The 24,401-nt window shown below is 41.9% G+C and overlaps 1 protein-coding gene across 1 annotated transcript in view; it reads left to right on the top strand.

The window, feature by feature from the left end:
• LOC129119334 (sucrase-isomaltase, intestinal-like) overlaps positions 1 to 19,889 on the top strand; it is a 58,874-nt gene extending 38,985 nt beyond the window's left edge. The window contains exons 15-22 of the mRNA XM_077178012.1: positions 497 to 645; positions 4,626 to 4,710; positions 7,229 to 7,285; positions 8,940 to 9,070; positions 9,888 to 9,976; positions 10,988 to 11,037; positions 16,819 to 16,977; positions 19,751 to 19,889. Of these exons, the coding sequence (XP_077034127.1) occupies positions 497 to 645; positions 4,626 to 4,710; positions 7,229 to 7,285; positions 8,940 to 9,070; positions 9,888 to 9,976; positions 10,988 to 11,037; positions 16,819 to 16,977; positions 19,751 to 19,810 (780 nt within the window). The 3' untranslated portion in view covers positions 19,811 to 19,889. The remainder of the gene's footprint in view (positions 1 to 496; positions 646 to 4,625; positions 4,711 to 7,228; positions 7,286 to 8,939; positions 9,071 to 9,887; positions 9,977 to 10,987; positions 11,038 to 16,818; positions 16,978 to 19,750) is intronic.
• The last annotated feature ends 4,512 nt before the right edge of the window (positions 19,890 to 24,401 follow it).

Raw genomic sequence — 24,401 nt, 5'->3', positions numbered from 1 at the left:
GTTATGAGTTTATTCTTTTACCTAGACTTGCCTTTATATTTGTGGCCAATGTAATTAGGCTTTTGACTTTGATCTGCAGATTATCAGTCTTCCCTTTTTTGTGTGTTTCATCTCCTTTGTCTGAGAGGGCTTGCATCTCCAGGATAAAATAATTTCTAGATGCCGGGTATCTGTTCCTGAGCACAGGCATGGAGCCCCAGCTTCCCTCTTCTCACAAGCTTAGGGGTGGTTGTAGAGGGCTCACATACATTGTGGTGGGGCCTGATCTTTTAGAACTCACTGGAATTTTTCAAGTTAAGAATTTTATACAAATGTTGGTTTGGGAATAATGAATGTTGTTCTTAATAGATCTTGCAGTTTGCAAATGAGTGCTTTTTCTTATTTAAACAGTCGCTTCTGTAGCATCATGCTAGCCACAGCTCTCCTTATGCTGCACACAGCTTCTCTGCTGAGTTTGTTTCAATGCTTAGTACAAATCTGAGCTTTTCCTGGACAGGAACAAGACCCAGCCGTGTTTGGAGCTGAATTTGCCAAGATATCTCGTGCTACTCTTCGGATCAGATACTCCCTGCTGCCGTACTTGTACACCCTGTTCTACGAGTCTCACGTTCACGGAGGCACCGTGGTGCGCTCACTGATGCACGAGTGAGTTTGGAGTCTCTTTTTCGTTCTAATTTGCTCACAAAGTCGTTGAGCTCTTATGTATGCAATGGCTGATATCCTTAGGAGAATATTCACAGTATTATTATTGCATCCTCTCTTTTAAAAGAACAGTTGAACAGGTAAATCAATCGAGTTATATGCACAAAGATAACTCTTAATATATGTAATTAATTTCCATTAATATATAACCTGTATTTGTTTCCAGTGGGGTGAAAAAGACAAACTTAAGAAAGAAGAATTCTGAAAATTTTTAGTCTTAGGCAAATATATAGTTCTTTTTTATTTCAAAAATGAGAGTCTCATACCTGTATTTACTGTATTTGAATGAAATCAATGAAATCTGTATTCTGATCCAGAATGCTAAAAGGCCTCATACAGAGAGACCAATGATCCATAGCATTTGGGGTTTTTTTCCAATTTAGCATTTGGATCTGCATGCTATCTATGCAACCCACATCTGTGTCCACAAATTACACAGAGAAAACAGAGATAGAGATGTTGGAGTGTAGAAGCAGGTGCAAAACTGAGATTAATAAATGCAGACTGAAAAGCCACTTTGAAAATTAAACTCAGATTTTTGGAACAACTAATTTTTTCTTTTTTGTAAGAAGCAGGAATCCAGCTGAGGTTTAGTTTCCCTGTCCTAATCTTCTAATCAGTTTTATACCTGCTTTTGGTTAGTTTTCTACTTCAGAATGCTTTATGCAAAGACTTGAGCAAAAGGAGTGTAAACAATCCATATGAAAGCCTGAAGCTCTGCCACAATTTCACTTCATTGGTGCAGGCTGTGTCATAGACTGCATAATGTTCTTTTCTTTCCCCTTTAGCTTAAAAACATTCTAGTTAAAGGGTAAGGCATTTTTTTCAAATTAAACTGAGGCTACACCAAAGTGCAGACCATTCAAGTATGGAAAGGATACTTGAAAAATATCTGTTTTGCTTACTCAGCATAATGGTTAACTGATAAATTTTAAAAGAAGTATCCTTTCTCTTTCTACTTGGCAATGTCATTTTACTGGATAAAATTAGGGAGCATTTTATAGGTACTCATAATTTTCCATTGGTAATACACTATTTAAAGTATTTATTTTAGGTCTTTTTTCATATATGGTTTCATATAATGTAGTTTGTGTTAATATTGGAAATGCCCAAGTTAGTTTTGGCATTAATGTTAGCTAATCTCTGCTAATACAGAATTGCTCTAGTGTCATTAAAGCTGCCTTTCTGACCATTACCAACATACCTGTAGTCTATGTGGGCCATGTCCACATTGGCAAATTTCCAAATTTGCTTTGATTAGAGTTATAAATCAGTCTCAGATGCACCAGCAGAGGCTTTTTTCAAATGAAACTGAGCTGAGAGGTTCACTACAGACACTGATGGGAGCTTAGTCAGCAGGACCAGAGTTTACTGGATTACTAGGAAATTAAACCTCTCAAATGCATGTAAGTAGGGTAGGCATCAGGAGATGTTTCCCTCCTCAGTGCCCCTGCTGGCATCCTAGCCCCATCACTTGTTAATGTTGCTATAGCTAGATCCTAAAATGAGTTAAAAGTGATTCTTACTACTAGTAGTTAATTCTGGTTACTATTATTCACTGCTATTACTTAATGTGTATTTCTTACTATTTCTAAGTAATATTAAGTGGTTTAGTAGTAGGTTTGCCCAAGCAGAGAAAGTGACCCAGATGCTAACAGGAGGAGAAATGTGGGGTTTTGAGAAGGAGAACTCAAACAGAATTTTCAGTGTATGGATGATGGAAGTTTACATCACCCTTGCCTCTTACTTGTGAAAAATACAAAGAAAAACTAAAACCTCCTGCATTAGTGAAGTTCTTATGAGTTCAGAGTCCTCACCATGAAAACAACTATACCTAGGCAGGGAGTCTCCAAGCAATAGCTGCTTCATGCGGACATTTCATTCCATTTGGAAAATTTAGGGGCTCGTTTCAAGTAACAAACAAGAACAACATCCCAGTAGATTCTATTAAATGTACTTGGTGCCTTGGAGGCTTTAACTCCATAAAGCAGAGGTATTGATACCTCAGGTGTCCAAAAAGGACTGTGAGGTGATAATCCATTAGTGGAAGGGAAAGATGTGTTTAATGGCTAACCAGGGGGGAAATGTGACAGAAAAGAGGCCAACATCTAACCAGAGGAAGCAGTAGATGGAATTCAAAACCTTTCGTAGATGACAGCATGCTTTAATGGCTTATAGTTTCAAAATAGGAAAGTTTATTTTTTTGCTGAATTTGTGCTAGTGGTTGCTATAATTGCAAGAGAAAATTCTGCTGAGTTAAAGGGTGAGAATCATCTTTCCATGTGATGGAAAATATGATTGATTCTTCTTTATTCATAATTTCTTGATCAGCTTTTTGTCCTGCAATCTCCCACAACAAAATATATTTTATTACTATTACAATTTTATTACAGTTGAATTGAAAATACAGAGAGCCTATTGAGATGACAAGAAAAACTCATGTTTTAGATTTCAAAAACTTTAGGACAAGGTAATTCATCAAAAAGCATAAACATTTAAAAGTATTATGTCACAATGCAATAATGACCAAGATTAAGGTGTCCAAAAGAGCTACTGTTCTGGACAGAAAAAAAATTCTGAACAAATTGAGGTTTCTTTCAAGCAGAGCCCAAGACATGCCTTCAAGAGCATTTTTCCTTAAGTTCCATGTACTCCCCTAAGTTTGCAATATTTTAGAAATCCAAGCACTCAATAGGTGTCTTTTTATTGCCAAGTTATCTTTAGTTATTTGGGGGGATTTCTGTAAGCCTGGGCTGGGTGCAGTGTTTGCCTTTGCCTCGAGCAGGCAGGGAGTGGAGCAGGGTACTGACACTGAACCACTCTGCTCCAGCCAGTGTTCAACAGAGACCTGGCAGCTGCAAAGCCCATGAAACAGACACAGTAAAGGAATTTTTAAACAGGGAGTTTATACATCCTTAGAGAAGAATATGTAAATATGCAATAGGCAGTGTGAATTTGTCAAAAATGCATGAAAAGCAGACCAGTTACCATCTCTGACAAGGCAACAGGGCTGTTGGAGGGGCAGAGAGGCAGAGGAGTAGTAGAAGTCAGGAAGTAGAAGGTACTTTGATTTTAGGAGGATTTGAGAGGTGGATTTTTTGTGTGTGTGATGTTCTTATAAGAACTGGGATCCATTAATTATTTCCTCAGGAAGAGACTTACAGCTGATTGAAAACCTATTTAAATTGTCAAGGATTTGATGCTGGAGGAAAGGAGGTTCCTGAGTTGGGAAGGATCTCTCTTCTTTGCCAGGTGCTATTCAATATTTTCATTAGCTAATGCACAGTGGAATAGAGATCTCTTCCCAAGAGAAGGCAAGTGATGCCAGGCAAACAGGACTGTGAGCATTCTGGAGAACAGGATCAGAATCCAAAACAAGTTTAGTGCATTGAATAAAATGGACTGAATGCCATAGGTTTTCCATCCGTTCAGGAGAGGCAGCTGAAATGTACAGTATGTATGAGTGTTGCTCTGTGTTTGTCTTGCAAACAATTTCAAATGTAAATCTGTGAAAGCTGTGGGAGGCCAAATCCAAGGATTTTCACAAATGCTTTAGATCCCAGAGCACAATGTTTTTCCTCTGTGTTCCCTCTCCTGGGCCTGGCCCCTGTCCTGCTCATTGGCTCCTACAATGAAGTCTCAGCCCACTGAACAGAAGTGAGTTGTTTTCCCACTGTTGCTGTTCTGAAAAGAAATCAGCTTCATCATTTTGTGAGAGTCCTGGTCTGCTCTGGGATGGTAGCTACTACTGAAATATCTGAATCTCTGTCCAGTTTTTGGCATTCCTTCAGTCAGAAAAAATATTTGGCTGTGTTGAAGGATACTTTGAGGAAGCAGATTTCTTGTTGCAGTGAGTAATATCAAAATATTTGGCAAATTCTAACAACTATGAATTAACATTGTGTATTTAACTTTCAAAACAGATTTACCTCTGATCCGGAGACTCATGGAATAGATACTGCCTTCCTTTGGGGATCTGCCTTTATGATTGCTCCTGTTCTTGACGAGGCAAGTACTGTAATTAAAAATGCCATCACACTGGAATAAAAGAAATGAGTGGTGCTTAGGGCATTGGATGATATTCAGAGCATGTTTGCTCATATCCATCCCTTTCTTCTCTCCTCTGTCAAAGCTTCAGAACACATTTCTGAGCAGCACAGGCAGTATAGAGCTTCTCAGTGCTCAAAGTGGGAGGATGAAAGTGAGGGCACAGCCTTTCCCTTTTACTCCAAGTGAGTAAAAAGGAAAGTGATGTAAAGAGGCTGGATGCTGCTCCTCACGTGCTCCTGTTATTGTGCTGGCAGCAGTCTCCAAGGACACACACAGGGCAGTAATTGTTGAGCTAGGAAGAAACACACAGATATGAAAGCACACTGGTTTCCATATTACTGCTCACCCACAGTGTTTTGGAACTGCAGCCCTCAGGGGCTGTGGTAGGAGTTTCCCAGCATCACAGGCAAAGGCAGTCATTATGGAAACAATAATGATAATGTGAGCTGCTAACAGGACAGGTTTTAAAAAGCAGCATTTTCCTCTGCTGTGCTGGGCACATGGCTCTCCCTGCTTGGCTGGAGCAAGGGTGTGTTTCTCTCCTTGCCCACACTGACTGCTGGCAGCACAAGAGAGCTATGTCTGAGCAGATCTAGGTATTTGCATGGGACGTATCCCAGTGCTGTTTGCAATCAGCATGCTGCCAGAATAGCTGATGTATTTCTAGATGTTGCTGATGATCAAACGTTTAAACAGGACACTGTTACCTTGTTTTTTAACCAACCCTTTTGTCTCTGTGAGTTTAGTATAAATTAAATTCTAAAACCATTCTGACCCCACTGAGGCACTTCATTCATCAGTCCTTTATCTTCAGACTCCCACAGGTTTCTAATAGCTGAAGAATAGAAAGAAGATTTCACAGGGTCTCAGACCAGCAGGATGATAAAGGATGGGGAAAAAACCCTTCCCATGAAGAGGAAGGGACAAACCAGGGGAGGCTTCCTGCAAAGAATTGAATAAAAGAGGACATTATAAGGATAAATGAAATGATAGGGGGTCTAGATAAGGAGTTCCTTATATTTTTTGAAGAACTGCAGCACAAAATGAAGGCTGCCTGTGGCGTGATGAGGGAAGCAGAATTTGGAAGGCAGCACATTGCAGGGTCTTGCAGTGTGATAGCTGGCAGCCAGGGCTGGGCCAGTTGGCCAGGCAGGGGCAGAGGTGAGCAGCAACCTCCTCACTGTGGCAGTGCAGGCCAGCAGTGACTGTGTCAAACTGCAGCTTGACATCTGCTTGTGTAGAGAAGATGAGTCAGGGATGACTTGACCTTCACTCCTTAAGTCCTAGGATGAGAGCAAGTGCAACATCAAAAAAAATTAGAATGGAGAACTGCCTTGCACACTGGTTTGTTATTTAGGGAGTCATGAAGGTGAGGCTCATGGAATCATGGAGTCATAGAATAGTTTGGGTGGAAAGGGACCTTAAAGATCATCTCAAGTTCCAATTCCCCCTGCCATGGGCAGGGACACCTCCCACTAGGCCAAGTTGCTCAAAGCCCTATCCAACCTGGCCCTGAAATCATCATGACTCAGATGATGGTTACACACTTATGACAACCCAGAATATCCAGGGTTGTCATAATACTGAAAAGAGATGGAGAGGGGAGCATCTTGCCTTTATAGGGTTTTTCATACATCTAAAATCCCTAAAATGTCAAATGGTAACTTTGCCTTAACTCTTCTCTTCCACCTTTACTTTTCTTGCTCCACAAGATTCCTGGGGTAGTCCTTGGGGCTAATCCATAATTCTGCAAAGGGACAGACATCTACACAGATAGTAAAAATTAATCTGTTTGTGAGAATAAGCAACTTGTAACAAAAATGGAAGTATGTTTTGATCCCAACTGTTCCTGGAGTTATTAATACAAAGTGCCTTTAGCATGATGACATCCCTGCAGCGATCTGACACAACACATGCTGCAAAATGAAGTACAGTAATTGTGCAATTAGCAAAACATTTATTATTTATTATTACTTATCTGCAACTTTAAATTGTTTACAAGAAGAGAAGGATCTGCATCCTCTGTGTGCTAGAGCTCATTCTCTGCCTGTTTCTGGGACAGGAATGGTGCAAGGGGCACTGAGCAGCGGTGTCCTCCCCCTTCAGAGGTGAAGCCCTGTCTTGGAAAGGCTGCCATAGCCATCACTAGGGCTGCTCAGATGTTGGAGGAGTGCACCTAGGCCAGTTGCATTTGCAAGACATAGAGCTATGTACTAGAATAAAATAATAATGTAACATTGACTCATCCCAGGCTATGGCAATAAAACCCCCCAAATAGGATGGGCTTGTCTGTTTAGTACTATAGATTAGCCAGCACCAGTCCACTGCTATGACAATAACTCAGCCACAATATCCAAAATTTGATGTTATTAGAATATTCAGCATACATCTATCTCTCCATGCACAAATATAATAAAGCTAATGTAATATCAGAAATACAAAAAGAAAATGACTAATCTCTTTATAACAATTACAGGGAGCAAGAACTGTGGATGTATACTTCCCTGATGCACAGTGGTTTGACTACTATACCGTATGTATTTTTAAGATTAATTTTCTTACTTTTTTTCCTAATAATTTAAAATGGTACAATTCCAGCAAAATAACTTTTAGCAATCTTCAGCAGTATTTTTACTTCAGCATCTGTAGATAAAGAAAACTAGAGAAAAAAAAAAGTCTGTATGAGGCTAGCTGGGAGAATAAATGACACGGCTTTCAGTAACATTTTGTTTTCTATTTTTGCCATGTAAAACTCTAAGACACAGCAAACAGAATTTTCAAGAGCAGCCTAGACATGCATGAAAATGCCAGGATTTCATTCTTTGCCCTCCACTTTTAATTCTCGTTCTGATACACTTTCATGCACACAGACAGAGGCAGAACCCTAAGCCACACTCCTGAGAGCATGCCACAAACCCTCCTGTGCATGGACTTTTGCACATGCATCACTTTTGACAGAAGGCATATTTGGAAGAGCTGCAGAACAATGTGCTCTGTGGGACATGCCAGTCCCTTCTCTTCAGGGCCTTGACCTTTCCAACGCCATCCCCAGGACCACATTTCCAGAAGTGCTCTGCTGCAATCTGCAGGCTAAGCCCAGCTTGGCTTCAGTGGGAGCAGTTGAGCTGATGCAAAGAGCTTTCAGAAATGAGCCCAGGATCATCAGGCTGTTGTTAACTCTCCTGAGTGTCCCTGGTAGAGGAGCAGGCAGGGCAGAACTGCTCTCTGAGGAAATGCAGACTTTTTTTAAAATAAGTTTGGTCCTTTTCAGTATTTGGCTGGTGTCCTCAGATGGATGTTCATCCAATCCTTTCCTTTTTCCCTTTTCATGAGACTGTTATGCTGTGAACTCCAGCATTTAATTCAGCTCTCCTCATGGTTCCCTCTGAACACCTTTGCTGGGCTGGGCACAGGGACAGTGGCCTTTGTCCCTTGCCCTGCCTTTGTGCCTGCCCCTGGCATTGCCCACCTCCCAGTATTTGGCACTTGTCATGCACATGGTGCTTATCCAAACCAAAGTTGGATAAAAATAATAAATCATAATTATATGATTTCTAAATTATATAATTATCATAAATCATCATTATAATTTACAGAGGGCAAGAGCAAAGCCTTCCTGTTATTTTCTCTGTACATAAGTCTTTTCTTGAGGTTTTGAGGCATTAAACCAGAAAAGGATGATGCAGAGAACTTAATGCTGGTTGTCTACACACACACAAATTTCACTCTCTGAATGCTGTAATTACTTCTTGAAAGGGGAAGAATTGTTCTTAAAAGAGAAGAAAATCTACAGTTTACATTCCCAAATGACTATGAATCACTTACCTTAAACTGAATTGAGACAGGCTCTGTATGTATAAAAAGAGGAAGCAAAAGTTTTTTTTTCTTTTTGCTCAGTGTCTTGATGAGTGGAGGTTTTTTAACAGCATATGGAATAATGATACCATTTTTAAAGACCATTTGCTGTCTTGCAGTCATGATGCTTCTATCTCAGGCATATGGATAACTGCAGAGGCTAGATCCTCTTTCATGTTAAAAAGGAAACTAGAATAACGCTCCTGAAATCTATATTTTAGTTTGTTTTTTTCACTGATGTAACTGAAATGAAAATGTACCCCTTGCTCTCTTTTTCAGTATGTGTACTGCCTGGATTGTCATTTTTTTAACTGCATTAATTTTTATGGTAGGGTCTTAAAGTGCCAAGTTCCTGGAAGAAGAGCTATGCTACTGTGTCTGCCCCACTGAACAAGATCCCTCTGTACATCCGTGGAGGGTACATTCTGCCACAGCAGGCACCAGCCACCACCACTACTGAGAGGTAACGTCACCTGTGTTTGTCACCAACAGCCACGGTGGGGGTCAGACCCACAGACAGTCAAAAAAGCAATCAAAAGAAAGTGCAGAAGAGAGACTATCTGCAACTCCCAGCTGCCATCCCAAGTGATAAATACAGTATTTTTATACCAGTATTCGCTCCATTTCATTAGAAGAAATCACCTCAGAGATGACCCACGTCACTGTTAGCACAGCGGATGCCTACTCCTGGCTCTGTAAATATGCTCAGAAAAGCTTTTGCACCTCTTACTGCCACACTGACCTGCTGTCAGTCATTCAGAGTAAATGTATGCAAGGGGAAAAACAAAATTCTTCTTGGGTGAATTTATCAAATGCTGTAAACAAGGTGGAAAAGCTCTAATCTTTCTTCAGGAAAAATATTTCCGCATGCAAATGGATAATATACTGGTCTCAAATCTGAACCATGCTCAGAAGCTAATCTGAGTAGGAAAGAGAGGGCCAGCACTGTGCAGCCATAGTAAGGCAGTCGTTACTATAACTCCCACTAAGGCAGTTCTTACTATGACTCCCAGCTCATCCAGTTATCGTCCATTGAGGCCACAAAGGTGGAGGGAGCTTGTCCACATGAGCACTCAAAACATGAGAAATCTAGACATCAGTAGGACAAGGCAAGGCAAAGATTTTGCCATCACTTCTAGAGTCCTTTTGGTGAACACTGTTGTCTTTCTTCTGTCATGAGAAATGGGAGTTGTGTTCAGAAGTTTTTGTTAAGTTGCTTGGAAGGGACAGGTTTGTGCTCATAGCTTTGTACTGACACTTCTCAACATGTTTGTCAACAGCCGCCTGAACCCATTTGGACTCATTATTGCCCTGGATGAACAAGGAGAAGCTTCTGGATCTCTCTTCTGGGATGATGGTGATTCCATTGGTAAGCCTAGTCCCCTGCTATGAAGCAGTACCTGCATATAGGGCTTTCCTCGGGCCACCTTTCAGCAGCATAATGGCACTGCCTCCTGCTAGAAATTGCTGGAGAACTGACCCCAGAATGAGCAGTAGAAAGTTGAACCTTAGCCAGCAGTGCCCTGGCAGCCTGGAGGGCCTCCTGTGTGCTGGGGGCATCAGGCACAGCAGCATCAGCTGGGCAAGAGGGGATTGTCCTGCTCTGCTCTGCACTGTGGCAGCCTCATCTCGAGTGCTGGGGGCAGCTTTGGGCACCTCAGTGTAGAAAAGGACTATTAGAGAGCATCTAAAAGGGGCAACAAAGATGGCGAAGGACCTTGAGGAGAAGCTGTATGAGGAGTAGCTGAGGTCACTTGGTCTGTACAGTCTGGAGGAGACTGAGGGGAGACCTCACTGCAGTTACAACTTCCTCATGAGGGAAAGAGGACAGACAGATACTGATCTTTTCTTGGTGGTGACCAGGGACAGGACCCAAGGGAGTGGCCTGAAGTTGTGCTGGGGGAGGTTGATGTTGGATATCAGAAAAAGTTTCTTCACCCATAGGGTGGTTGGGCACTGGAACAGGCTTCCCAGGGAAGCAGTCACAGCACCAACCTGACAGAGTTCTAGAAGTGTCTGGGCTATGCTTTCAGGCAAATGGTGTGACTCTTGGGAATGGTGCTGTGCAGGGCTGGGAGTTGGACTTGAGGGTCCTTTCTAAGTCATCTTACTCTGTGATTCTGTGAAGGTGAAAAGCTGATTACTGTTGAAGTCAGTGCTTTGATAAGAGAAATGTGTGACACTGGGAGCAGTTGATCTGCTAGAGAGGGCAATCTCTCACATTGTGTTCTCCTGAGATCAACCCAAGACTAGAGGAAGAGATTAAATAGCCCACAAATCATCTTAGCTTGACCTTAGCTGCCTGCTACAGTAATGTGAACTGCTTATGGATTTTGCTGCCTGTTTTGATATCAATCCTCCTTGCTTTGTGTTTTGACAGATACTATTGAAAATGAGAACTACTTCTTGGCTAAATACACATTCAGCAAAGTAAGTGGCAACATACGAGATACCTACTTACATATTTGTATTTTAGTGTAGCCATTGTGTAGCTGTATTTTAGTGTAGCCATTGTAAGGTGCTGATCTTTGTCTTCTGGCTCAGTCTATAAACCAGGTAAGCTACCTAATGCTTTCATTTACAGCTAGCTACAAAATAGTCCAACTGTGATCCTGCAGTTTTATGTCTGCTTCATTGAGTATCATAGAGACACATGTCATTAATGTCCTTGCTGCAATATGAATCTGAAAAAACCCACATTTTCAACTTTTTTTTCCCCTTAGTTGCAGCTTCTGGGGTCAAGGGACCTTTCTCTTGTGTTCCACCTAGTGACTTTCAATCTGACAGGTGGGAGAAAGCTGGATTCCTCTCTTCAGGATATTCCAGCAACCTTTTAACTTCTATCACTTGATGTTTTTGTTTTGTGGTGCAGAGAATTATGTAGTCTCAATTCTTTAGCTTACATTTCCTTGTCTGACAGCACAGACACTGCTCCCATGGTGGGTGTCCTGTGGAGAGATCCAGTATGCTTCTGGCAACCCACTGTGCTGATCAGATGCTCTGTGCAGCACAGGAACAGATTAGCTCAGGATCAGTGCACTGATGCCTTTCACACAGCACTCAGTTCTGTGCAGACATGTCCTGAGAAAGACCTGTAGAAAAGCCCAACAGTCAAGGCTTCAATCGAGTAAAATACTGTGAAATATGTCTACCATAAGCTCATTAAGTATATGATAGTAAGTTGTGGGAGTTACTGTAAGAAAAAACTACTTCAATCACCTGTCCCTAGAGATCTTATTTCATCTGCAATTCTAGCATTTGGTAATAAATAGGATATTGTATATAGACTATGGCATGGTTTGGTCCCCAGCCTTCTAAGCATGAGCCAGCATGTGGCCAAGAAGGCCAAGGGCATCCTGGCTTGTATCAGAAATATACAGGACTGGGCAATGATTGTAGCTCTGTACTTGTCACTGGTGAGGCCACACCTCAGATCCTGTGTTCAGAGAAGGGCAGTGAAGCTGGTGAAGGGTCTGGAGCACAAGTCATATGGGGAGCAGCTGAGGGAGCTGGGGGTGTTTGGCCTGCAGTAAAGAAGGCTCAGGGGAGACCTTGTTGCTATCCATAACTGCATGAAAGGAGGGTGAGCCAGATGGGGGTCAGTCTCTTCTTCCAAGGAATAAGTGATAAGACTAGAGGCCTCAGGTTACACCAGGAGAGGATTAGATTCGATTTTAGGAAAAATTTCTTCACTGAAAGGGTTATCAAGCCTTGGAACAGGCTGCTTAGAGAAGTGGTGAAGTCACCATCCCTGGAGTTATTTAAAAGATGTGTAGATGTGGCCCTTAGGACATGGTTTACTGGTGGACTTGGCAGTGCTGGCTTAATAGTTGAACTTGATAACTTTAAAGGTATTTTCCAACCTAAATGATTATGTGATTTTCATGCCACGTATTCCTAAAAGTCCCAAAGTAATCTACAGAAAATAGTCAAAACAATAAAATCATGTTAACCCCTATTGTGATATTGCTCTTAGAAGATCTGCCTTCCAGGAGCAAGAGCAATGCAGGGTAAGCCAATGGGATTTATTATGTAGCCTGGTATGTTCATGAGATATTTTCCTGGAACTAACACCACATGGGTAGACTTCAAATTTAATTTTAACTTATTTTGTTCTTGATTTACCAAGAAAAAAATATTCCTTCTTTTTTGGAAGAAAAGGGTAGTCTGTGTATAGTAATTTATTGCAGTAAGGCTACAGAAAAACAATATCCAGTTTTATATTAAATTTTGAACTGTGCAAATTAGATTGTTGCTTCTCTGGCACTTCCATTTCTCATTGCTCATATTTGACTTCTGCTTGTAAATCCATGACTGAATTCCCTATCTGCATTCCAGTAATCTTTAATGTCGAGTCTTTATTATGTATTTATAAAGAAAACAGTCAATCTCAAATAGCAATTTCAAGTATGAGAAATGTATGAAAGTCTTAGTATTTGTTGCACATTTCTATATTCTTTAAAAATGTGGAAGAATAATTTAATCACACCTAGTTTTAGGAGAACACTCAAGTTCTGTTCCCTGAGAGATTTGCTGGCAAGGTCTGACATCACAGCATTTACTCTGAGCCCAGGATGGGGTGTTGCAAAAGTAACAGCTACAGGATTAGACCCTTTAATTTATATTTTCATTTAAACAACTCAAAAGTGTAAAGAAGAATTCAAGACTAGGGCAGGCACTTAATTCTCAGAGAATGATTCAAGCTCCTGCTCTGTGGTGCTGTCTCACTGCAGTTGGCATTTTAATTCCCTTGGCATATCCCCTCCAATATGCATAGTGACTAAGTGACCTAAGTCAAAGTGTCCCCTTACATGAAGCCCACCAGGCTAGAAGAATACTTGATCCACCTGTATGAGATCCACTCTGCTTCAGGGATGAGCAGGGAGGTCCTGATCCCCAGGGATAGCAGACAAGGCAGGTATGCTCAGCCTGTACCAGGTGGGTCCATGCTGTACTAAAGGGATGGTGATGGAAGGGTTGTTCAATAAAATGGAAGCTTTTGAAAGGATATATTAGGCACTAAGTGACTGGATAGCCTGAAGCGAAGTTTCTCCTAAAACTGGTCCAATATTCAGGGTGAAAATGTAGGGGGAAGAAAAGGTGAAGTTGATAGGATCAGAGCTACATGGTAAGAAGAAAACTCATGACCCTTTTTGCTCAGAGTACAGAAACCATGGCTCCTGGCATCAGATCTAGGGCTTCATGTTGCTTTGCATTTATGGGATTTTGAGTGATATCCATTAATGCCTCAAACAAGAAGTCAGGACCTTCCTGGCCAATTGCTTTAACTGTCAGATGCCTGGGGAGGAGCAAGTCACATCCATCCAGACCACCCTGTTGCCCTGTGCAGGGCAGGGAGTTGGACTCCATGATCCTTATGAGTCCTTTCCAAGTCAGCATATTCTGTGATTCTGTTTCCCCAAGACCTCCAGTTCTAGACCTTGGTCAGGGAAAATGGTGTCTGCTGAAGAGTCCTGTCTTGGGCCTCTGAGCTTGAGAGCTGAGTTCAGCATTACATTGGGCTTCCTGGGTCTGTGTGGCCACCTGAGCTGGCTGTCCTGCTTAGCCACACCTGAGACAGCATAAAACACCATAGGGAGGTGCTCTCTCTAAACTGAGCCTCCCTCTGTGCTGGAGCTCTGCCAGAGGGAATAAGACAGCACATGTAATAGGTACCTGTCGTAGTGTGTTTTTATACTTTGTAATACTTTGAATTAGTTTTGTTTTGTATCCCCATATTTTTCCCAAATGGTTTATCCCAGACTCTACCCCCCTCCCTTTACCTGTGTTATCCCTCTCCCTTGCTGAGATCATCCCCAAACCCCCACCCTGGCTCTCTGTCAATCACTCAGCATCCCACCCCCTCCATCCAGAAGTTTTGGTCCAAGTCATCGAGTGATGAGCCAGAGGCCAGGGGTCAGCCCCCCAAGCCTTGCCCCATACGCTGTCCTAAATGTCTATCCCCCAGCATCCATCCCTTAGGGTCACTCATTGGTTGGTAAAATGTTATCTGCTTTTGGTTTCCACCTCCCTTTAAATGTAACCTTGGCACATCTCAGCAGGAGGCCCCTGAGGTGCAGGAGCTCCTTCGGGACTCCTAATAAACCCTTGGATTGACCCCTGCTAAGAGTCGGCCCTTTCTCTTCTACCGATGTCTCTGGTGTCTCTTGTGCTGCACAGGCGCCCAGCCCAGGTGCCCTCAGCACCCTCGGGGCACACACAGACAGTGTCTCCCCCCAGCCCAGGTGCCCTCAGTACCCTCGGGGCACACACAGACAGTGTCTCCCTGCCAGCCCAGGTGCCCTCAGCACCCTCGGGGCACACACAGACAGTGTCTCCCTGCCAGCCCAGGTGCCCTCAGCACCCTCGGGGCACACACAGACAGTGTCTCCCTGCCAGCCCAGGTGCCCTCAGCACCCTCGGGGCACACACAGACAGTGTCTCCCTGCCAGCCCAGGTGCCCTCAGTACCCTCGGGGCACACACAGACAGTGTCTCCCTGCCAGCCCAGGTGCCCTCAGTACCCTCGGGGCACACACAGACAGTGTCTCCCCGCTGTCGCCCGTGTCGGGGCTGCCCCCCGGTGTCAGCCGACTCGGGACTGGCCCAGGGTTCCTGAGAGGCTCGCAGAAGGACAGAGGCATTTGTCACCCACCGTAGGGCACCAACTGTCGCATGTCCCGGCTAGATGGTGACAGTAGGGGGGGTGACAGTCCCCCTCTTTCAGGGCTCCGCAGAATCCCAGCTACCAGTGGAGGCACAACGCAGAACAAAAAGGCCACAGCAGCAGCACAGGCCTGGGGTGGCACTGGGTTACTTTATTTGATGTTACACTCCCCGAGTCTGGGGGACCCAGGTGATGAGCTGGGGGCAAACAACAGCTTATAAAGGCGGGGGTAGGTCTCAAGGGAGGATACAATGTTCAGCTAATCGGGGGAACTGGTGGTGGAACACAAGGGCAAGGGATACAGGGGAGGAAAACTGCTTGGGACGGGAGGGGTTAACAACTGGATGTGAGAGGAAGGGGTTTTGAAACTTGGCAGAAAAATAGCTAAGTAGCAAAGAGATAAACTGACACCTGGCTCAATTGAATAACAAAGATAAGTCTCTGCCACTCCAAAAGCAAGGGGAAAAAAGCCCAAAAAACTACTAAACAACAAATCAAACATTGACCTGCAAAATAAAAACACACTGCAACAGGTACCCTAAAAAATGCTCTGGAGGCTTTTGCAGGCCTCTCCCCATTTGCTAAATAATAGCCAACATTCCTTATTTAGGCAGTTTAAATCAGTGTGCTGGGGCTTAGCACTTATTTTTAGTGTGGATGCCTGAAATAAGCAGTCTAAGCACAGCCCTAAGTTACATGTACTGTGATCTAGCTCCTGTTCTCCTCCTACAATGCACTACTGAAATAACATAAGCTAATTTATGCAAAAGGTTCCATCATGGGTTTCTCCTTGGCATATTTTTAAAAAATCATGATTCCATAGCCATCCATCATTTCCTGAGCAGTGTAATTCATCTTTGTTTCCTCAACAACTTTGATCACATAACAAATGCAATGATTCCTCTTCTTTGCATGTATGGGAATGTCATACTGGTGATCCAAATGAATTAGTTTAATGACTTTGTATGTCCTATTTGTATACCCTTAAATATGGGATGTATAGTAAATAAAAAGTACAGCAAACAAAGTTCTGCAGACATACAATGTTCCTTTAAAGCTGGGATATATATAACAGGGATTTCTAGCAGGAGATGTGGTACATAAAATAGGGGCAAAACATCTAGCAGCTGCTGTTTGTGGAAGATACTAGTGTTTTAAAGCAGCTAGTTTGGGATGTTAATTAAATCTGTCTTAAGGTCACTAATTGAATCTCTGTGTCTGGATTTTGTCTTTGCATATGCCACTGTACTCTGTAATGGGTACAAGAACAAATTTTACATTTATTAAAAGTAGAAAAATATGTCTTCTTGGACATGTTTTTCTATTTGTAATCCAATTAATGCTGTAAATGTGATTTACTTTCTTCGTTTATAATCATACATGAAACCTTTTTTATGTACAAATTAATGTGACTGTTGTTTTTTCCTTTATGACTTCAATATCTACATTGTGTATGTTCAGTGACAAGGATGAAACCTAAGTGTGCAGAAAGTCACCTCTAAAGAGCTGTCATGGTGCTAAAATTTTCTCTGTGGATTTTTCCAGGGACAGCTGAAGACAGAAATAGTTAAAGATGGCTACCGTGGAGCTGACACTCTGAAGTACAACAAAATTACCATCCTTGGCCTGAGACTGAGACCTCAGGCTGTGTCTCTGAATGGAAGATCCATCCGTGGAGATGCTGTGTCTTACGAGATGAGTGGGGTAAGACCTGATCTGAGGTTAAGAAAAAACTTGGGGAAAGGAGGGTGAAGAACAGTGAAGAGAGATGAAGTCAGTGAGGGACAGGAACTGTTTCTCATCCACACCCCCTTATATTTTGAAGTATAACCAGACACCCATTCTTGATACAACAGTCTGACATTTAGGAGGGGGGAAAAAAAGCAAAAGCAAGAGCTCTTTTAGCAAACTTTAATCTTTGCTTATGCATCTGCACTGTCTTTTACTTAATGTCTGCCACTTACACAAATTTTTAAACTACTGAAATACTGGAAAGAAGATACACATCCATGAGCTGAGAGCACAGTTGGCAGTTTTATGGGCATTCTTATTCTAATAAAATGAGAAAACTTGTCAAAGTTTTTATCTGCTGCTGAAAAGAAGTGTTGTGAGAAGGATTTTTTTCTCACAATTCCTTGGTGTCCAAAAACTATTCCAGTGTTGTTGGCTCTAAGGAGCATCTTCCTATCTTCCAAAGAGGTATAATTTCAGCATCTTAAAGTGCCAAGCCTCAGTGTTCCAGAACAAAATGCATGACTTGCTTGTGTAGTACTCCTCTGGCACCAATGTGGGGATATTCCAGAGGGGATGGACTGGACACCCCTAACAAACCCTAGGCAGCAGCAGCCTCTGTGGTCCCAATTTTCTTTTGCACAACAGTATAGACAAAAGGAGCAAACCCTTTTGCTTCCTTTCCTCTGGCCACTTGTCCCATATCTGTCACCAGCCAGCAAGCTGAAGTGGTCATTCACATTCTGTATGAGATGTGTACTCACATCTCAGCACTGCTTGCATCTAGGGAACTCCTGGTGTTAACACTGCAAAATGCCACTAAATCATCCTGCAGTGAAAGATAACTGAGGCAACAAGTAGTGGATATCACACCTTATGTTACCCTACTCACTTGGCTTAGGGCTTAAGCTTCATTTGTAACCAAAGAGTGATCCCCATTTTACATACCTGCTACTACCATTTATTTTATTGAGGGAGTCTGTAAAGGAAGAAAATTGCTGAGAATAAACTTCTGCCTTGGAGAATTGTAAAAATCTCACTTTCAGAGACAATGTCATAAATAAACATAATCAGTATTGCCTCAAGGGAAGAAATTGTTTTACAGCCTCTAAGCAAGCTGAAAGCAACATAAATGTGGCAGGGTAAAGAAAACATTCCATTGAGATGTGCCTGAAGGTACCAATTACAGATATCCAGAAGATAACTGCAGACTAACAGCCTCACATGCAAAGATGATTTTAAAAGACTAATAAGCTTGTCTCAAAAATAAAATTTAAGAGTAAAATATCATTGTGATGACTTAAGATCTACTTCAAATGCTGTAGGAAAAAACCCACCAAGCTGATGTTGTAGGGATTTAACTACAAAAAAGTTAAATTTTAAATTTTCTACACCAGCTAAATATATTCCTCTCTGAGAGGAATTCTGAGAGATTTAGTCAAGCCTCTCTCACCATCCCTGTACAGATGTTACAATGTCACTTCCTATATTCCTCTCACGTTTGACCCTCTAATAAAAAAAAAATGAACCCTAGCAGTAGCTTGGCTTTAGATCTTGAATGCTTATTTATGTAATTAAAAAAATAAAATGCAAAGGGCAAATTTGCCACTTTCTTACAGGCTTAGTGAGATTACATTTTGTATAATAGTTTTACAAGCAGAGACCCCACTGTTAAAAGGGCTGCAGTAGAAAGTAACTTCTACCATATTGGTTTTGGTTTACAGAAAGCAAATTTACCTAATAGCAGTGCTGAAGTGCTTATTGAGCCATATTTATTTGTATATAAATAGAAACAGGTTGCTTAGTAATAAGCCACTTCTTTCTCTCTGATTCATGCAGCGCTACCCTAATCTGACATTTGCAATATCACAGAATCTTCCTATTATTAGGAGTCTGTTATCTGTTTTTTCCCCTGGAGTCTCATGCCTTAAGGAATTGCACAGTGACAGCAGCAGGGATGTTAGAAGGGTACATCTGTTGGCCAGGCTTGTGCTGACAGTGGGCATAGGGGAGGTTCTTTGTATCATACTTGCATCCTCTGCTGGGAAGGGCAGAGGCTCCCAACATCCATAGCTCCCAGAGTCCATGCAGTTTTGCAATCTGGAGTAGCCTCTCTGGCTGCCTGGCAATTTTCAGATTGGTGTTTGGATGGGTTTGCAGTACTTTTGTCTGGATTTTCCCTGGTATTTGAAGAAAAGTCATATTATTCAAGAAGTGGAATTTCAATTCACTAAGCAGTGGTAGAGAATTGTTTCTGATGAAAGATGAAAATATTAGATGCTTTGAAGAAGTGATTTAAGTAAGCACAGGCTGTTAATGTTAACACGAATTTGTGGGCTGGCAAAGAGGTGTGAATGGATATTGAACATTTTAAGAGATTATTAATTCTGAAACCTAAAGATAAAACTGGTGAAGTACTAAAAATGGAAATTATGTGAGTAGCCCAAAATACATTAAATTTAATACTGAACATGGAGAGAGCAGGACAGATATTGTATTTACAATTTAATATTTAAATCACATAATTGATTAATTTTAAACCATTCCTGAATTTCTAAAAGGGATGTTGAATTGGATGAAGCAGTAGGAAGATGCATACTGCCATCAAGTTAGTCTCACCTACCAGATATATTAAAGAAATCATGAAGGTGTAAACTCAAGTGTCACTTCTTAATCTCTGTTTTGAACTGTTTGGGTTTTTTTTACATTAACATAATTCATTATTTTGTGTCTCTTTTTTCCACAGAAACTGGTTTTGCGTATTTCTGTTCCACTTACTAAGGAACTCAACATTAAGTTTTACTAGAATGGTGAGAACACAGTGACTTAATTTAGCATCGTTAGCCCTCAGATATATATCTCACTTTGATTTTAATGTAAAAAAAAAAAATTATCATTAAAACATAGTGTATGAACCTGGTGACTGATGACTGATTCTTTTTTTTTTAATGTAGTATTTGTAACTCAGTATTCCTCAAATAAAATTTTCAATAGTAGTTAGTGAGTATTAACATAAACTGATGTGGGTTCAAAATAGCACAGAAGAAATCATCCTGAAAATTCTGTCTCACCAAAATGGAGATAATATTTGGAAATGTTCTCAATGGGACCATATTCTACACAGCATACACTGTTTGGGTTTTTTTCAAAGCTATGGTAGGGAAAAAAAAGAAACAACCAATTAATTTCCATAGCCCAATACATAACCTACCATTAATATAATGTGCAATACATATAATATATCATCTAATAAATATTAGTATAATATTATATTAATTATTATGTAATCATATCTAAAAAATCAGCCCATTGTCTCAGACTACAAGATATCCATTATAGTGGTCACTCACTTTTTCTCTCCATCCTGAAATGTGATTGGAGCCTGGGCATGTCTTTCTCAAAGTGAGCTGGGTCTTGTGGAGGAACCTTAAGACTTGGGTCTCTTCAGAGTCTTTGCTGGTTGCAGTAAGGTCTGATTTGAGATATGTTTGCTCTGCACGGTGCAGAGAAAGCAACTTGCACATCAGCTTTTTGTGGGAGGAAGCTGGAGGAAATAACATACTACAAAAAGGGTAGCTAAAGATGGTGAGAAAGGGCTGAGGAAGAGCAGAATATGGGCAGTGGGATGAAGGAGGATTCAAGGTGACAGATAAACTGACCATCTTCATTGCTGTAGAATACAGCACATGACTACAGTCCTTGTTGAAATAAACACTTGAAAAATGTGCCACTCTGAGCCCATGGACTCTGCTAATGAAGGCCCTTGTGCAGAGCAGTGATGTTAGCAGGGTTTGTGAGAGCTGTGTATTTGGCACAGAGGAAAGGAGGAGAAGCTCTGTTGGAGCAGACACCATCAGCAGGCAGCCAGACAGAGCAGTGCTTGCTGCACAAACCTGAGGAACAGCAGAGGCCCAGAGGATGTGTCTGCACTGTTGTCATGGCTCTGCACCAGAGATCCCAGAGCAGGGCAGCCAGCAGGGGCTCCAGCAGCACAGGAGGTGCTGGTCCAGAGGCTGCTGGCCACAGACATTGTCCTGGGCTTGGCCACACTGCATCATCCTCTGGTGCAGCCTGTGAGAGCCCCATGCCTGCTCACCCCGAGCACATTGCAGACACAAATGAAAGCTGCTGCATGGCTCGACAATGGGGGATGGATGGGGACCCAAAAAGCAGACCAGCCTGTGCAGAATCCAATCTCCTCCATGTGTCTTTGCAGCAATGGCATCTAAGAGGTACCTGCTCTCAGTTTTCCTCCAAATACAACATCCTTGTATTTGGAGGAAACTTCCTCACCGTGGCAAAAGAGCAAAGAGAGTGAGCAAGAGACCAATGTATTAGAGAAAGCAAATTTGTAAACACCCCAGCCTGGACTGGGGAACAGAATTTGGTTGGTTTGTGAGCAAGGCTTTTTGATTCAGTGGGTTTCTCTCTAATCTGCCTCACAATGTGGGTAAAAGTAGGACTGGGAGAGAGGAAGTGGTGAATTTGCTGACAAATGGTGAAAAAGGAGACTGATGTGGAAACTGGAGATGTGGCTGTAGAGCAATGGACATGTTGGAGATGTCACTTCTGTAAAGAGCTCTTTGCTGGATAAACATGTGGAGTCAGCCAGTGCTCACAAGTTTTCTGTGAAATCAGTGACTAAGCTGCCACTTGCAGATATATCTTAATAAAATAAGTGCAGAAAAATGCACTCCTACCAGCATCAATATGCTGTTCATGCTTGTATTACAACCTGGATTTTATTCCTTGTTATTTTGTGCCTTGTAGCTTCAGTGGACGCAACAGGAAATCACTAGTCAGTAATGCATCTGCCTTGGGCTCTGATTTCACATATTTATTTCATAAATGTAAGCAAGACAGCCCTTGGTCAGCATTTGTAATAGGGACATCAAAGAAAACTGGAGTTTGTGTGGCCATGTGTGTATCTCGCTATTTATCCTCTCTGAGCATTGAGGTGCAGGTGTAATTTTGGATCATTTACACTTTTTTGAAGTTCTGCTACACTCCTTGTTTCTTCCCATTCCAAAAAGTTAAGTTTTTCCTTTCTCTTCTTGTAAAAAGGATAACAGCTTCAACAAAAAATACTGATCACCTGTTAAAAGTGGTGTGAGGTGAACCCAGGAATCTACAGACAAATATTTTACTGTCTTTTAAAATTAGATTGGATTAAAGAATGAACTTCCCCAAGTGTTGGTGTGGATTATATTTATTACAGCTTTTCAGTGGAATGAGAACTTCTCAGGCTGGGATTTAAAAGCATCGGTAGTCAGCTGCTTTCTCCATCCTGCCTTTGTTACCCATAAAACCCACCAGCTGAGTTCCTCAGAATCTGAAGGATTTGAAATGTAAAGGGAAAAATCTTACTTTGCATTTCAAAACCCTGGTGATTCTATGCTTCTGCCTTACAAAGCCATAGAGAGAACACGGAAGTTCAGCAGCCAAGGTACACTGACCCCTAAGAATATGTCATTAGGCTTTTCTTCTGCAGAGAAAGGAAAAATAAACATTCTCCGTACTACTCCATGTACACTTCATTTTTTTCATCTAAAATTGATGATTTTAGGTTTAATCTCAAAGGATCCCCACTGTCCATTCTTGCAAAAGCTTTATGTTGATTTAAGGTTTATTTTGTGTAACATGAAAAGATGGTGGTAGCCTGAATCAGCTACACTGGCTGAAGTAGAACAAATTAAATGAAGGGGACATGCACAGAGGGCTCTGCTGTGCTCAGTAAGCTAGACATAAAAAAATCTGTTCTGATATGGCCTGATGAAATACTGCATGTCTTGGAATGAAGAAGAGACAAAAGAAGATGTGATCCTGCTACAGCAAAGGAGACACAGGAGGAGATGTGGGAGTTTGTTGGACCTGAGCATGAGCTCCCAATAAAAGGTTTAATCAAAAAGGAGAAAAAGCAGCCTCAGAAATAGAGACAAGCAAAGGCAGAAATGCTATAACTCATCTGTTTGTCATACTGGTACCATCATGTTGGAACACTCTGTCCCATTCTGGTGTCAGAGATATGTGGAATAAACTGAAATAAATAAGCTTGCCACAAAGTAAAGCCACAACAATGTCCGAAAGGCTGCCAAAAAAATGCATTTTCTTGTGAATGCACTGTGGAGCTCAACCTGTCTCTAATGGCCAGGAGAAGGCTCAGTCCCATGAGAGTCTCAGTGTACCTACAGGGGCAGAAATGCAGTGGCAGAAGCTCTTGAAATTGGAAAAGGTGAGATTTGGTGTCTGTTAAAAAATTAGACAAATTCAAACACTTCTATTTTAATTGTTGGAATAGCTTTTTAAGAACTATGGTGAATTCTCCTGCAGAAGAAATTTTTAAAAGAGAAGTGGATGCTTTTCTGAAAGAAATACTCCTGCTCAGTAATTCAGGAGTTTTTTGGAACTGTATTCCTAGCCTGTGTCATGCCAAGTGATCACAGTAGTCTCTTTTGGGTTCATGATTATGAATCATGAAAGGACATTTTGTAGGTTTTTTCAACACATATGGAGATTTCTGTGACAAGTCAGAGCTTTTGGAGGTCTCCACCTAGCTACAAAGATTACAAAATATCATTGATATGATCAGATTTTTTGGTGAATACTGGTATCTAATATATTTTGAATATATTTGAATAACTTCTTTTGAAGTTTTGGTAATTAATTTTTCCTGTCACCAGGTGGAACCTGAATCTGCCTGAAAATTAAAGCAATTCATTGCCATTCTCATGTAGGGACTATTTGCCATTCATGTTGCCCACAGGTCTGCAACAAAGATGAAAAATATCCCTGGGTCTAGAGTGTGCATGAGGTAGACAACAAATCTCCCACAGCAGAGCTGGTCCTGGCTCTGGGGAGCAGTGACCCTGTTCCTGACCTTCAACCCTTGCCCAGGGGCAAAATCCGCACAGCTGCTGCTGTGACACAGCAAGGTGAGTGTGACATCCATGGATGGCAGCCTCCCCTGCAGTCTGGTGACCAGGGTGGGTGTAGGAACAGTCACACATCAGGGCTCAGCACCACCATGCAATGCATGCAGTGCAAGCCTCTCCCCAGGGACCCACCAGGACCCACAGCCCAGGCTGGGAAGTGGCACCTTGGCTTCCCTGCTCCAGGATCCAGGTGTCTGGAGCCTCGGCAGTGACACAGAGAGACCTTGGCTGGGGACTTGCCACTGTGCTCACTGCAAATGCATAAAATGCAAATCCTGCAGTGGAGGATTATGAAATGAAGGTGAGATGAACCTGCTGGGCTCAGAGGGAAGGAGACTGCCAGGGCTTTCTCTTGTGGAGCACATTCCCATGCCAAGAGGGAAATAGAGCTGCCAGAGGATGAGCCATCAAACATGGCATCTCTCTCTAGGGACTAACAAACTATAGGGATTAAAACTAGCACAG

The sequence above is a fragment of the Agelaius phoeniceus genome, chromosome 5 (genome assembly GCF_051311805.1).
Source record: "Agelaius phoeniceus isolate bAgePho1 chromosome 5, bAgePho1.hap1, whole genome shotgun sequence".
In the NCBI taxonomy this organism is placed as follows: domain Eukaryota; kingdom Metazoa; phylum Chordata; class Aves; order Passeriformes; family Icteridae; genus Agelaius; species Agelaius phoeniceus.
This window is presented reverse-complemented; position numbering and strand designations above follow the sequence as displayed.